General features: G+C 47.7%; 1 protein-coding gene across 4 annotated transcripts in view; it reads right to left on the bottom strand.

Annotated features, from left to right (window-relative positions):
• hecw1a (HECT, C2 and WW domain containing E3 ubiquitin protein ligase 1a) overlaps positions 1 to 13,540 on the bottom strand; it is an 83,371-nt gene that overhangs the window by 24,513 nt on the left and 45,318 nt on the right. For 2 of the 4 annotated variants that reach the window (XM_045710956.1, XM_045710955.1), the window contains 4 exons: positions 12,188 to 12,330; positions 10,171 to 10,271; positions 8,086 to 9,606; positions 2,600 to 2,686 (listed from right to left, as the gene is read on the bottom strand). In XM_045710956.1, the coding sequence (XP_045566912.1) occupies positions 2,600 to 2,686; positions 8,086 to 9,606; positions 10,171 to 10,271; positions 12,188 to 12,330 (1,852 nt within the window). The remainder of the gene's footprint in view (positions 1 to 2,599; positions 2,687 to 8,085; positions 9,607 to 10,170; positions 10,272 to 12,187; positions 12,331 to 13,540) is intronic. The other 2 variants (XM_045710958.1, XM_045710957.1) reach the window with 1 other exon arrangement.

The following is a 13,540-nucleotide window of genomic DNA, read 5'->3' as shown; positions in this document are numbered from 1 at the left end:
CTAGCTATATGCTTCACATCCCACGACATACAGAAAGGTTGCTAACATCAGACAGGAGTTGGACGCCTAAAGGTGCATGCACAGTACATCCCTGCATGAATGGACCCTCAGTAAATGGTAAACACATGAGTTTAAAGTCATTGACTACGTCCCAAATTGCACCCTATTCCCTATATAGTGCACTACTTTTAACGAGAATCCTATGGGCCCAGGTAAAAAGTAGTGCACTATATAGGGAATAGGGTTCCATTTGGAATGCAGACCTTGTCAGCTTTGGCGGTCCCTATAGGAATTACACATACATACGGTACATCCACAGCAACAGAGGACCCTGGCCCACAGATTTACACATTAATAGTGAAGGTGACCGAGAGCCAAAGTGACACTTCACCAGCGTGCCTGATGACACATATTGGCAACCATGAAGTGAAAATACAAGGGACCCTTCCTAACTTCTTAAAAATATGATTGAGATCCTGTGTTTAAAACTTGGAAGTGCTTCTAAATGGCATCTGTTGTTTGTGAGACAGGGCTGATGACTAGCTATGATGCCATTAATGAGGTCTACAGTTGTAGCCAAGGACCAGCATGTAAAGTAATCTCCCAAAACCACTTAAGCCTCCGTCCCAACACATCCATTTAGCCTGCTGTACATCTTTCCCCTTTCTGTCATTCCCATTACTTGTCTTTCCTCTCTCTCTTCTTGAAACCCTCAGGGTGTTCAGAAGCTGGGCCTCACCCCGGCCAAATCTCTTTCCCTTCTCCTCCCTCTGTTTAATCATCATCTGTCTCTCTGTAGCGGGGCACATCAGTGGGCGGGGCACAGCAGTGGGCGGGGCACCGCAGTGGGCGGGGCACCGCAGTGGGCGGGGCACCGCAGTGGGCGGGGCACCGCAGTGGGTGGGGAATCATGGTGATGGGATTCACTCTGGGATTAGAAACCTGCTGGCTTTCACAACACATGGCACGGAGTGAGGGAGAGAGAGAGAGAGAGATCATCTCATCTGACACCCTCCCACCCTCCCACCCACCCAGGATTGTGGATTATAACCCACTAAACGCACAGCAGTACAGCCTGCTAGTAGAAGCAGCAGAAAATATCCTCAACCCAAAATCAAGGCAAAGGCATTGAAATGGAACTTATCGCTCATGAGACTATGTTGCATCAGTTGTATACTACTGTATTCAGACTGGCAGAATCATGGGTAGTGTAGTCAGTGCTGTGGCAAGCAGACAGAGAGAGAAACAGAGACACATGCATACAGGATATTATTACTTTGGAGGGAGTTACTTTGAGTCAGCTTGGAGAGATGTGGGTATTATCACTGCACTGCAGAGTAGAGCTGAATATTCAAGCCTGTTTGGGGATGTGGATGTGTCTACTTGAGGCTGTAAGGTGCTTACATTAGATATGAGGGCTTTGGGAGATGCACGATTGAGAGGCAGTTACCGTCGGAGATAGTCTGTAGTTTGGTACTGTTTTGAAGAATGTGTGTGTGTGTGTGTGTGCGCGCACATTCACGTGTCCTAAATACTAACACAGTATGAGTCAGTCTGTAAGCTGTGAGCATATTAACAACATCTTCTGATAGAAGTATACCTCTAGCAGCAGCTCCTCTCCATCCCTGCTCTGCTTATTCTAATGAGCTGGAATAGAGTCCCTCTTGGTGCAGCAGCACTATATTTGTGGCTGTCAGATCTCTCCCCGGTAACTCTCCACTGATTTGGTTTTTGGAGGCTATTTTTAGCCATTTCATAGTAAAAACCAAAGCTCAGCAGGGCTTCTGCTGGTGTGACATTGCACCAAATCCCAATATCAACACAGAGAAAGACCAACCGAAAAATAGGATGAATTCTCTACTCACAGGGGAAGAGAAACTTGAGTAAACCCAAAAAATGAAAAGCAATGTAAAAAGGAAGAGTGAATTATTTCATCACATTTTTTTCTATTGTGAATATGTTTCATTTTGCTGCAATTTAACTTACAGAAGAGTTCACAAGGAACCATGTCTATGTTAGCGATAAACAACATTTTCCAGCTGCAGTCACATTCATCTCTTCTCTAGGGTTCATGGAACTTGTAGTCCAACAGACCTTAGCGTGAGGCAAACCCCACAGCCTCCACTGGTATCAGACGCCCTGCTGATATAAATATAGACTGCCTCTCCCGCTCTGCCTCTCTAGGGCCTGTCACTATAGAAACGGTGGTGGCGAGGGCTGTGGTGCCTGATGTGTGAGATGGTTAGATGTACAGCGCCCTAGGATGCCACATAGTAGCATATACTGTAGTAGCACCTAGAAACCCAATCTGGCAACCCATGTGCAGCAAAACAGAAATGACTGATCTAGAAGGTCAAATCACTATGGCGTGAATGGTCGTACAGAAAACGTCAAGGATGGATCAATGTACTGATAGACAGAGAGATGGATAGGTACCACCAGAGTGGTGTGTCCCTCGCCATTGGAGAGATGTTAAGAGAAATGGCTACATGCACATCGATGAATGCGACACACATATCAATGCACACGGGCGCGTGCACACACAGACACACGACTCCGGGGTAAGAGTAAGGGTGGTGAATGATGTTGGAAGTCTTACTTGGAGCCAACGGTTCATCAACAGTTGGGTAATGGTGGGTGTCAGGTCGCAAAGCAGGAGGATGACCGCATGGCAAGTAACTATCTCCTATATAGACATGGGAGGAGAAACACAGGGGAACCTGTGAGCTAACAGAGGTGGGAAATGGAGGTTGGTGAACGTAGACATGTATCCCATATATCAGCTCACATCGGATATATGTCAGGGGACGAGAAATTGGAGGAGAAAATGCAGTTTCAGTGTTATTGAGAGATTTTTCGCTAGGTTGGAGACCTGCTTTCACCGGGTTGACCCCAGCTAAATAAATCAGGAGGTAGAAAAGTAAATACCTGTGCAGAATGGATGCTGTGCCACTGAAACTTAATGATGGCGCATGGTATTTCTAGGGCACTCTACCCAGCCTAGAGGGACCACAAAGTAAACACCATCTTACAGTGACCAGAGAGAGTGAGCGAGAGAGAGAGCGAGAGATTGAAATAGAGAGACACATTGTGGGGGTGGTGTGGGCGTGACTTTTTTCAGCTCAGAAAGTGCAGTGTGTGTGTGGCTGCTACTGCATGGCCCTATAAAATCTGTTTTATTTCTGGCCTGATTCCTTTTTGATTTATCTCCCTTTGGTTTTTCCAGGTTAAATATTTTTCTATATTTTTTTAGCTCTTACTCTCAAAATCATATAATTACCCCTTTTTTCTCCCCGATTTTGTGGTATCCAATTGGTAGTTACAGTCTTGTCTCATTGCTGCAACTCCCGTACGGACTCGGGAGAGGCGAAGGTCGAGAGCCGTGCGTCCTCTGAAACATGACCCAACCAAGGCACAGTGCTTCTTGAAACAATGCCCGCTTAACCCGGAAGCCAGCCACACCAATGTGTCGGAGGAAACACCGTACACCTGGCAACCGTGTCAGCGTGCATGCGCCCGGCCCACCACAGGAGTCGCTAGAGCCTTAGACCACTGCACCACTTGGGAGGCCTCAAAATAGAAAAACAACAACATTTTAGGTTCTAAGTCCACAACTATGTTTAAACCACATCAGGAGACCCTTTAACGGGTTACTCTTTAATGCAAGTGTGCGCCAGGAAGAGACCGCTGTTTGGTTAAGCGGTGATGCTGTAGCGCTCATGTGATTGCAGAGTTTGCAAAAGAAATGGCCACTGGATTGCTGCAAATAATCACGTTATCATTCTGCCAGGTAGGCATAGGTTACTTTGTAGTTACTATTTAATTGAGAAGGTTTTTGGGAAAGCCTTTCCATCTTTACGAGAAGAAGGTTGTCATTAGCATCATACCGCTAACGGCTACACAAAGTGTATACGCGCCCACATGCACACAGACAGGGGCATTCCTGTGCCGTTTCATAAAACGGCATAAAAATACGAATCACTGGTGCATTTTGTTCCTGTCTTATGATTCACTTGGGCAAATGAATGCATTTTATATTACGTTGAAAAGATCTAGTTGATTTCATATTAAGTTCACTACATTTTTGAATGTTCTTCAATTCCGTTTTAATGTTTTGGATTCCGTGATTCTGTCCTCATTCTCCGCAACTGGGATTCTATAAGGCCCTGATACTGTTCCGTGTGTGTCTAGCTATTGTACTGTGTCTGTGTGTGTGTTATTGCACAGAGCGGGCGCTGCTATTTAGAATGTCAGGTAAACGGCAGCGGAAGCTCCCAGTGCTGTACACTAACAGGAGTGACTGTGAGCGCGGTGGATCAGTGGGGACTGACTTGGTTCTGCTTGGCCGGGTTAGTACAGTAGTGACTGTGAGCGTGGTGGGTCCGTGGGGACTGACTTGGTTCTGCTTGGCCGGGTTAGTACAGTAGTGACTGTGAGCGTGGTGGGTCCGTGGGGACTGACTTGGTTCTGCTTGGCCGGGTTAGTACAGTAGTGACTGTGAGCGTGGTGGGTCCGTGGGGACTGACTTGGTTCTGCTTGGCCGGGTTAGTACAGTAGTGACTGTGAGCGTGGTGGGTCCGTGGGGACTGACTTGGTTCTGCTTGGCCGGGTTAGTACAGTAGTGACTGTGAGCGTGGTGGATCCGTGGGGACTGACTTGGTTCTGCTTGGCCGGGTTAGTACAGTAGTGACTGTGAGCGTGGTGGATCAGTGGGGACTGACTTGGTTCTGCTTGGCCGGGTTAGTACAGTAGTGACTGTGAGCGTGGTGGATCCGTGGGCACTGACTTGGTTCTGCTTGGCCGGGTTAGTACAGTAGTGACTGTGAGCGTGGTGGATCCGTGGGGACTGACTTGGTTCTCCTTCCACCCACCCACCCCTTCTCTCAGTATTCAGCAGTGTGTGTGGTGAGCGTACTGTGTGTCTGTGTTTGTGTAGGATTTATCTCCCACCGTATAGTATCTCCGTCCATAAAGAGGTACTGTACTGTCAGCCCTCAGAGAGAGGTAGAGCAGAGAAAACCTCAAACAACTGTCAAGACAAATTACAGATATAAAACCGCCACATGCCCCCCCCCCCCGCTCCCAACATTTTCTCTAGCAATGATAACAATAGTCAGTTACCTAGGTGACAGAAGTTCTGAACATTTTTCATTAGCAATTCTAATTAAGGAAGAATAACTTTGAAGTGTACGTGAGATGAAAGGAGAAAGGTGTAAAACGCAGGCAGGAGTCTCGCCGTGCGCTGATTGAGGCATTAAATGGGGCCTTCATTTGTTAGCTCTGATTCGTGACCTAGATTTCCTATCGTGTCTAATGAGAGTCAACATGTAAAAAACGGAACACTTGTAGTGAAGCTTTGGAGAACACAGGAGTTCAAGTTGAAAGAAGACCATGCATTTTCAGTGTATACCCTAAAAACAGCCAACAGACATAACGACCCCTTGAAGGTATGTTGCTCAGCAGGAGCAATGTCATCGTGAAAAATGTATATGAGCTGAATTGTGGACTCGCTTGAACAGAACTGTTTCAAATTCAAACGCAATCTGTAACCTGCACTGATTATCTTCCTTGGTCCTTATTCTCTAACTATTCCCTCATTTTGTCCTTACTTCAACACAACCCAGCCTCAAACGGTTGGGCATCCACTTTGTGTAGCAGTGTTTTCACCCAGTAACTGAACCAGTAACTTGACCAGTAACTGAACCAGTAACTGAACCAGTAACATGACCAGTAACTGAACCGGTAACTGAACCAGTAACTTGACTAGTAACTGAACCAGTAACTGAACCAGTAACATGACCAGTAACTGAACCGGTAACTGAACCAGTAACTTGACTAGTAACTGAACCAGTAACTGAACCAGTAACATGACCAGTAACTGAACCGGTAACTGAACCAGTAACTTGACTAGTAACTGAACCAGTAACTGAACCAGTAACATGACCAGTAACTGAACCGGTAACTGAACCAGTAACATGACCAGTAACTGAACCAGTAACATGACCAGTAACTGAACCGGTAACTGAACGAGTAACTTGACCAGTAACTGAACCAGTAACTGAACCAGTAACTTGACCAGTAACTGAACCAGTAACTGAACCAGTAACATGACCAGTAACTGAACCGGTAACTGAACCAGTAGCATGACCGGTAACTGAACCAGTAACTGAACCAGTAACTTGACCAGTAACTGAACCAGTAACTGAACCATTAACATGACCAGTAACTGAACCGGTAACTTGACCGGTAACTGAACCAATAACTGAACTAATAACTGAACCAGTAGCTGAACCGGTAACTGAACCGGTAACTGAACCAGTAACTGAACTGGTAACTTAACCAGCAACTGAACCAGTAACTTAATTAGTACCTGAACCAGTACCCGAACCAGTAACTGAACCAGTAACTGAACCAGTAACTGAACCAATAACTGAACTAATAACTGAATCTGTAGCTGACCCAGTAACTGAACCGGTAACTTAACCAGTAACTTAACCAATAGCTGAACCAGTAACTGAACCAGTACCTAACCAGTAGCTGAACTAATAACTGAACCAGTAACTGAACCAGTAATTTAACCAGTAGCTGAACTAATAACTGAACCAGTAACTGAACCAGTAACTTAACCAGTAGCTGACCCAGTAACTGAACCAGTAACTTAACCAGTAGCTGAACTAATAACTCAACCAGTAACTGAACCAGTAATTTAACCAGTAGCTGAACTAATAACTGAACCAGTAACTTAACCAGTAGCTGACCCAGTAACTGAACCAGTACCTAACCAGTAGCTGAACTAATAACTGAACCAGTAACTGAACCAGTAACTTAACCAGTAGCTGACCCAGTAATTTAACCAGTAGCTGAACTAATAACTGAACCAGTAACTGAACCAGTAGCTGACCCAGTAACTGAACCAGTACCTAACCAGTAGCTGAACTAATAACTGAACCAGTAACTGAACCAGTAACTTAACCAGTAACTGAACCAGTAATTTAACCAGTAGCTGAACTAATAACTGAACCAGTAACTGAACCAGTAACTTAACCAGTAGCTGACCCAGTAGCTGACCCAGTAACTGAACCAGTAACTTAACCAGTAGCTGAACTAATAACTCAACCAGTAGCTGAACCACCATTTCAGTCAAAGCCAAATCAAAAACAAACATAGAAACAAAAGAACATAGATAACAAAACAACATGGCAGAAGCAAAGCAGCTTATGACCAAAAACAAAAGCCTGGTGCCAGATGGCAGCCAGGAACCTAAACCCAATGCCAAAGCGCTACCATGAGTTTGACCGCATTGTTTGTGTGACCTAACCACCCCATGCTGACCCCTCTCCTCTGAGGCCATCGTCACCTTTGACCCCTGTCCAGGATGCCTGATGTGTGTGTGATGTGGGATGCATGTGTGTGGGGAAGCCACACACACACGGGTCATCACAACAAACAAAAAGACTGTTGTGAAATTGGGGGTAAAACGCACAACAGCGGGGGTATGTGCTTCCCATTGCCTCCTTTCTCGACCCACGGTGCACTGCTCTTTTAAAAGGCAAAACAATGATAATCACAATCATGGGGGATGGTTCGGTTGGCATTCACTCGATTCACGGCAGTGGGGGTTGGGGGGAAGATAATTAGAGCGACACTGACAGTGCTCACGCACCTGAATGTGGGGGGAAGAAACAACAGGGCTCCCTGTGCAACACACTAATGGGCAGCCAGGCCTGTCACAGCGGAGGCTATGGACTCGATAACAGACCTCTCCTGTACTCTCTCTATCAATAGACTATTAATGGTGAGGAGGAGGCCTTGTTTCTTAAAATAAGGTTCTGTGTATAGTAAGTTAGAATTATTGTGGTGCAGTTGTTGTACAGTGTAATCGTCACAAGGCAAGAGTGTAGAGTAGTCATGCAAAAATAGAAATGTCACCTTTGAATGGAGACGTTAAGAGTGTCGTTTTCACTTGTTATTCTGGGTATGTTTTTATCACATTTGCTAAGCTTGACCTGGTCTCAGGTTCTGAACAGGGTAAACACACATTTGCCTGGTGTATCAGTTAGCAAGTGACTATGAAGAGCATCTCACCTCCTGCTGTCCTATCGCTAGGCCCGGCCACCGGCGACTCCCCGCTCTCCCCTCTCGTCCCCTCCTCTGTCTCCTCCCTCCATTCTGCTGTCGTCCCATCGCCGCCAGGGTCCCTGGTGTCGGGGCTCTGGATGGAGTCAGGCACCGACTCAAAGGCGCTGTTCTCCTCCTCTTCCTCCTCTTCGTCCTGTGAGGAGAAGACGGTGCTCTCTGAGAGGCGTGTGCTGTCCACCGACGACAGCCGTGTGTGGCTGCAGGGGCGGTTGCGCCCCTCGTAGCCAGAGTTGCTGTAGCAGGAGGTGCTGTAACAACTGGTGCTGTAACAAGACGTGCTGTAGCAGGAGTTGTCGCACAACTCGCACTCGCTCCCCCTCACTCCCCGGCCGCCTCCGCCCCCTTCCGCCTCTTCGTTCTCCAGGCGTGGGTGCAGCGTCCTCCCTCCCCTCTCCCCTCCATCCAGGAGCTGGTTGAGTTCTGACAGGCGCTCGATGGACAGACTGCGGGGGAGGGTCCTACTACGACAGCAGGGGGCTGTGCACTCACGCACCTGGGAGGGGGACGCCAGGGATTGGGACGCGTCTCCCTCCTCCTCCTCCTCCTCCTCCCCTTCCCCCTCCTCCCCGTCCTTGGAGGTGGGTTTGATGGTCGGCTCCTCGGTAGAAGACCCTCCCTCCTCCTCCACCTCTTCCTCCTCCCCGCTGCCCTGCCGTTGGCGTGCTGAAGGCAGGCTGTGGAGGAGGTGGTGGATGCGGATGTAGTGGGTGCGCGGCGTCTCGGGGTCACCACACGATGAGGCGATCACCGTCTCCAGCTCCGAGACAGGCAGCGAGCAGGGCCTGTTCTTGCGCCGCAGGGCGCTCCGCATTGGAGGGGAGGCGCGGGCTGGGCAGCAACAGTCAACCCTCCTCGGTTTGGCTTCCACCACCACCTGCTGTCCCTCCTCCTCCACTACCTCCACTACCTCCTCAGCTGGCACAGGCCCCGTGGCTCCTTCCAATGGCTCCTCCACAGCAGTGGTAGGTTCCTCACTGTCCAAGTCCATCTCCACACCCTCTGGTTTAGTCTGCACCAGGGCCTCCCCTTCCTCCCCCTCCTCAGACAGGGCTTGAGCCTCCTGGGCTCCAGTCTCCTCCTCCTCCTCTCTCTCCTCCACCACTTGTTCAGCTGATACCTGCTCTTCTATCCCAGTCTGTGGGTCTGAAGAAGATACCTGCACCTCCCTAACTGTACTCTCCTCCATCTCAACCAGGGTGACCTGCTCCTCCACACCCTCCTCCTCCATGACATCGTCCCCAGGATGGGCCTCCTCTGTGAGGGAGATGTAAGCGAGAGTGGTGGAGGGCTCCGGGTCCTCCAAGTCTGGGGCTCCATCCAGGGGGAGTTCGGGTGTGTCGGGCCCCATGCTCAATGTGTCGTCGGCAGGGATCTCTGCTGGGGCGACTGGGTCCACCTGGTTCACCTCCAACTGGTCAGGGTCAGGGACCACAGGGCACTCCATGACGAGGGAGATGTCCTCGTCATCTGAAATGAGAGAGAACAATAAGTCACCTTACTGTCTTAGAATGGTGACTTGGGCACCCAATAAAACAAAATTGCTGACAAAGAGAAATTGCACTGTGGATTTTTACATTTACATTTTACATTTTAGTCATTTAGCAGACGCTCTTATCCAGAGCGACTTACAGTAGTGAATGCATACATTTCATTTTTTCTGTGCTGGCCCCCCGTGGGAATCGAACCCACAACCCTGGCGTTGCAAACACCATGCTCTACCAACTGAGCTACAGGGAAGGCTTTATGTGTAATTGTTTGAATAGTGGCATTGGCATAGTACAGGGATTTTTAACAGAAATGTGTTGGACTTTTAATCAGGACAATAATAGTACATGGAATGAATCAACAGTAATATTGTTCACATTAATCTCCACTGTGATCAATGTTCTTGACTATATCATGTGGGACATAAAAAATGCCTGGGTCTTATCGTGCTATTTCAATTTGATCATTGAGTAAAAAGGGACATAAATGTGATCTCGGTACTGATGTAAGAGAAGGTAAGGGTTCAAAGAAGGAAGTGCTTGTGACCTGGGTGAATTGAGGACATTATCTCAAATCTGAACTGCAGCTGTCCACTGACATGATCCGTAGGCAGCCTGCGGCCAAGAGAGTAGCTCACCACACGGTCCCTATAGTAAAGAGAGGGAGAGAGCGAGACATAGAGAGAGAGAGAGAGAGCGACGGACAGAGAAAGAGACGGAGAGAAAGACAGAGAGAAATGGCAAAAAAGACATGAGGAAAGAGAGATAAAAGAGAAAAGGGGAGATAATACAAAGTTAGAGAAAACACAAGCGAAGTAGAAAGAGACATTTAAAAGGACCAGACATACAGTACCAGTCAAAAGTTTGGACGCACCTACTCATTCAAGGGTTTTTCTTTATTTTTACTATTTTCTACATTGTAGAATAATAGTGAAGACCTCAAAACTATGAAATAACACATATGGAATCATGCAGTTACAATAAAAGTGTTAAACAAATTCTTCAAAGTAGCCATTCTTCAATGTAGTCACCCTTTGCCTTGATGACAGCTTTGCACACTCTTGGCTTTCTCTCAACCAGCTTCATGAGGTAGTCACCTGGAAGGCATTTCAATTAACAGGTGTGCCTTGTTAAAAGTCTTAATGTGTTTGAGCCAATCAGTTTGTGTTGTGACAAGGTAGTGGTGGTATACAGAAGATAGCTCTATTTGGTAAAAGGCCAAGTCCATATTATGGCAAGAACAGCTCAAATAAGCAAAGAGAAACAACATTCCACTTTAAGACATGAAGGTCAGTCAATCCGGAACATTTCAAGAACTTTGAAAGTTTCTTCAAGTACAGTCGCAAAAACCATCAAGTGCTATGATGAAACTGGCTCTCATGAGGACTGCCACAGGAAAGGAAGACCCAGAGTTACCTCTGCTGCAGAGGATAAGTTAATTAGAGTTAACTGTACCTCAGATTGCAGCCCAAATAAATGCTTCATAGAGTTCAAGTAACAGACACATCTCAACATCAACTGTTCAGTGGAGGCTGCGTTAATCAGGCCTTCATGGTCGAATTGCTGCAAAGAAACCACTACTAAAGGACACCAATAATAAGAAGAGACTTGCTTGGGCCAAGAAACATGAGCAATGGACATTAGATCGGTGGAAATCTGTTCTTTGGTCTGATGAGTCCAAATTTGAGATTTTTGGTTCCAACCGCCATGTCTTTGTGAGACGCAGAGTAGGTGAACGGATGATCTCCGCATGTATGATTCCCACTGTGAAGCATGGAGGAGGAGGTGTGATGGTGTGGGGGAGGGCTTTGCTGGTGACACTGTCAGTGATTTATATAGAATTCAAGGCACACATTACCAGCATGGCTACCACAGAATTCTGCAACGATACGCCATCCCATCTGGTTTGTGCTTAGTGGGACTATCATTTTTTTTCCAACAGGACAATGATCCAAAACATACCTCCAGGCTGTGTAAGGGCTAATTGACCAAGAAGGAGAGTGATGGAGTGCTGCATCAGATGACCTGGCCTCCATAATCACCCGACCTCAACCCAATTGAGATTGTTTGGGATGAGTCGGACCTCAGAGTGAAGGAAAAGCTGCCAACAAGTTCTCAGCATATGTGGGAACTCCTTCAAGACTGTTGGAAAAGCATTCCTCATGAAGCTGGTTGAGAGAATGCCAAGAGCGTGTAAAGCTGTCATCAAGGCAAAGGGTGGCTACTTTGAGGAATCTGAAATATTAAATATATTTTGATTTGTTTAACACTTTTTTTGGTTACTACATGATTCCATATGTGTTATTTCATAGTTTTGATATCTTCACTATTATTCTACAATGTAGAAAATAGTAAAAAAAAAAGTAAAAAATCTTGAATGAGTAGGTGTCCAAACTTTTGACTGGTACTGTACAGTATATACATAACATTTCATACGACCAACATACAAACTGACATAAGGCTGTCCACACAGTCCACACAGGGGACATAGAGCTCTAGTAGGGTCTGATGACCCAGTAGGCCTGAGTGTGTGGAAGTGGCTGTGGTCAGGTCAAGTGACCTACCCGATGGCGTGTTTCTCCAGTAGCCTCTGCACCGGCATGGACAGCTTGCCCAGGAAACGTTTGATGATGGGCCGGCTCTTAGCAAACTTGTCCTTCACCTCAATCTCCAGCACGTCCGTAGGCAGAGATACAAAGCTGAAGCGCTGCAGACAGAAATAGGGAGAGGAGAGGAGAGGAGAGGAGAGGAGAGGAGAGGAGAGGAGAGGAGAGGAGAGGAGGAGAAAGGTATATTATGTTAGTGCCCATGGGTTTACTGATAACATCACTTGATTGGTAACACTCTATTATACGTTAATGCCATTTACTGGGTATTTTTTCCAAGGAATTATATGGTAAATCAGGTACTGACATCATAATGACATAATAACTTCTATGTGGGTTTCTGTCACGCCTGCTTCTGCACTTCCCCCCTGGAGCTCGAGGGCGCCAGGCTCCCCAGCATTGCGCACTCCTGCCATCATCATTAATGCAGAAGCCATCATACGAAGCATCGGGGAGTGCTGACGTTCTGGTTGGTGGTGACGTCGGGTCCGTGGCCCGACACCGATGTAACCGGGGGTGCCTAAGCCGGCTCGTCGGGCTGTCATGCCCTAGCTGGCTCGAGAGGTTTCTTGCCCCGGTTGGCTCGAAGGCGCCCATCCCACGTCAGGCCTCAGCCGGATCGTCAGGTTTTTACACCAAGCCGGCTCCTCAGGCTGCTATGCCTCTGCAGGAACATCGGGCTCCCACGCCTCAGCTGGATCGTCAGGCTCCTATGCCTCAGCCAGCTCGCCAGGCTCTCACGCCTCTGCCGGTTCGTCGGGGTTTCACGCCCAGCCGACTTGTTCAGCGCCCATGCCTCAGCCCGCCCGTAAGGCTCGCCCACGTGGAACGCCAGGTGGCGCCCCTAGAGAGGGCAGGGGGGGGTACTGTCATGCCTGCTCCCGCACTTCCCCCCCTGGCACTCGAGGGCACCAGACTCCTCAGCATTGCGCACTCCAGCCATCATCATTACGCACACCTGCCTTCCCCCGTCACGCGCATCAGCGATTATTGGACTCACCTGGACTCAATCATCTCTGTCATTACCTTCCCTATATCTGTCTGGTTCCCCGCCCTGTTCCCTGCTTCTGCATTGATTGTCCTATGTCCTTATATACCCGTGTGCTAGCGCTGGCTCTGTCTGGTTTCATGTCTGTTCCCAATTAAGTGTTTGACTCCCCGTACCTGCTTCTCAACCCCGGCGTCGGTCCTTACAGGTTTCTTTATGATTCATTTATACACACAACTCTATGTACCATTAATTTCATTCAGACTTGTTTTTCATGACCATTCATGGTGTTATCAATAGATCTATTAGGAATAGCAGGAGAC

The sequence above is a fragment of the Salmo salar genome, chromosome ssa29, assembly GCF_905237065.1.
Source record: "Salmo salar chromosome ssa29, Ssal_v3.1, whole genome shotgun sequence".
Classification (NCBI taxonomy): Eukaryota; Metazoa; Chordata; class Actinopteri; order Salmoniformes; family Salmonidae; genus Salmo; species Salmo salar.
The sequence above is the reverse complement of the archived record's forward strand: the minus strand, read 5'-3'. Positions and strand labels throughout refer to the sequence as shown.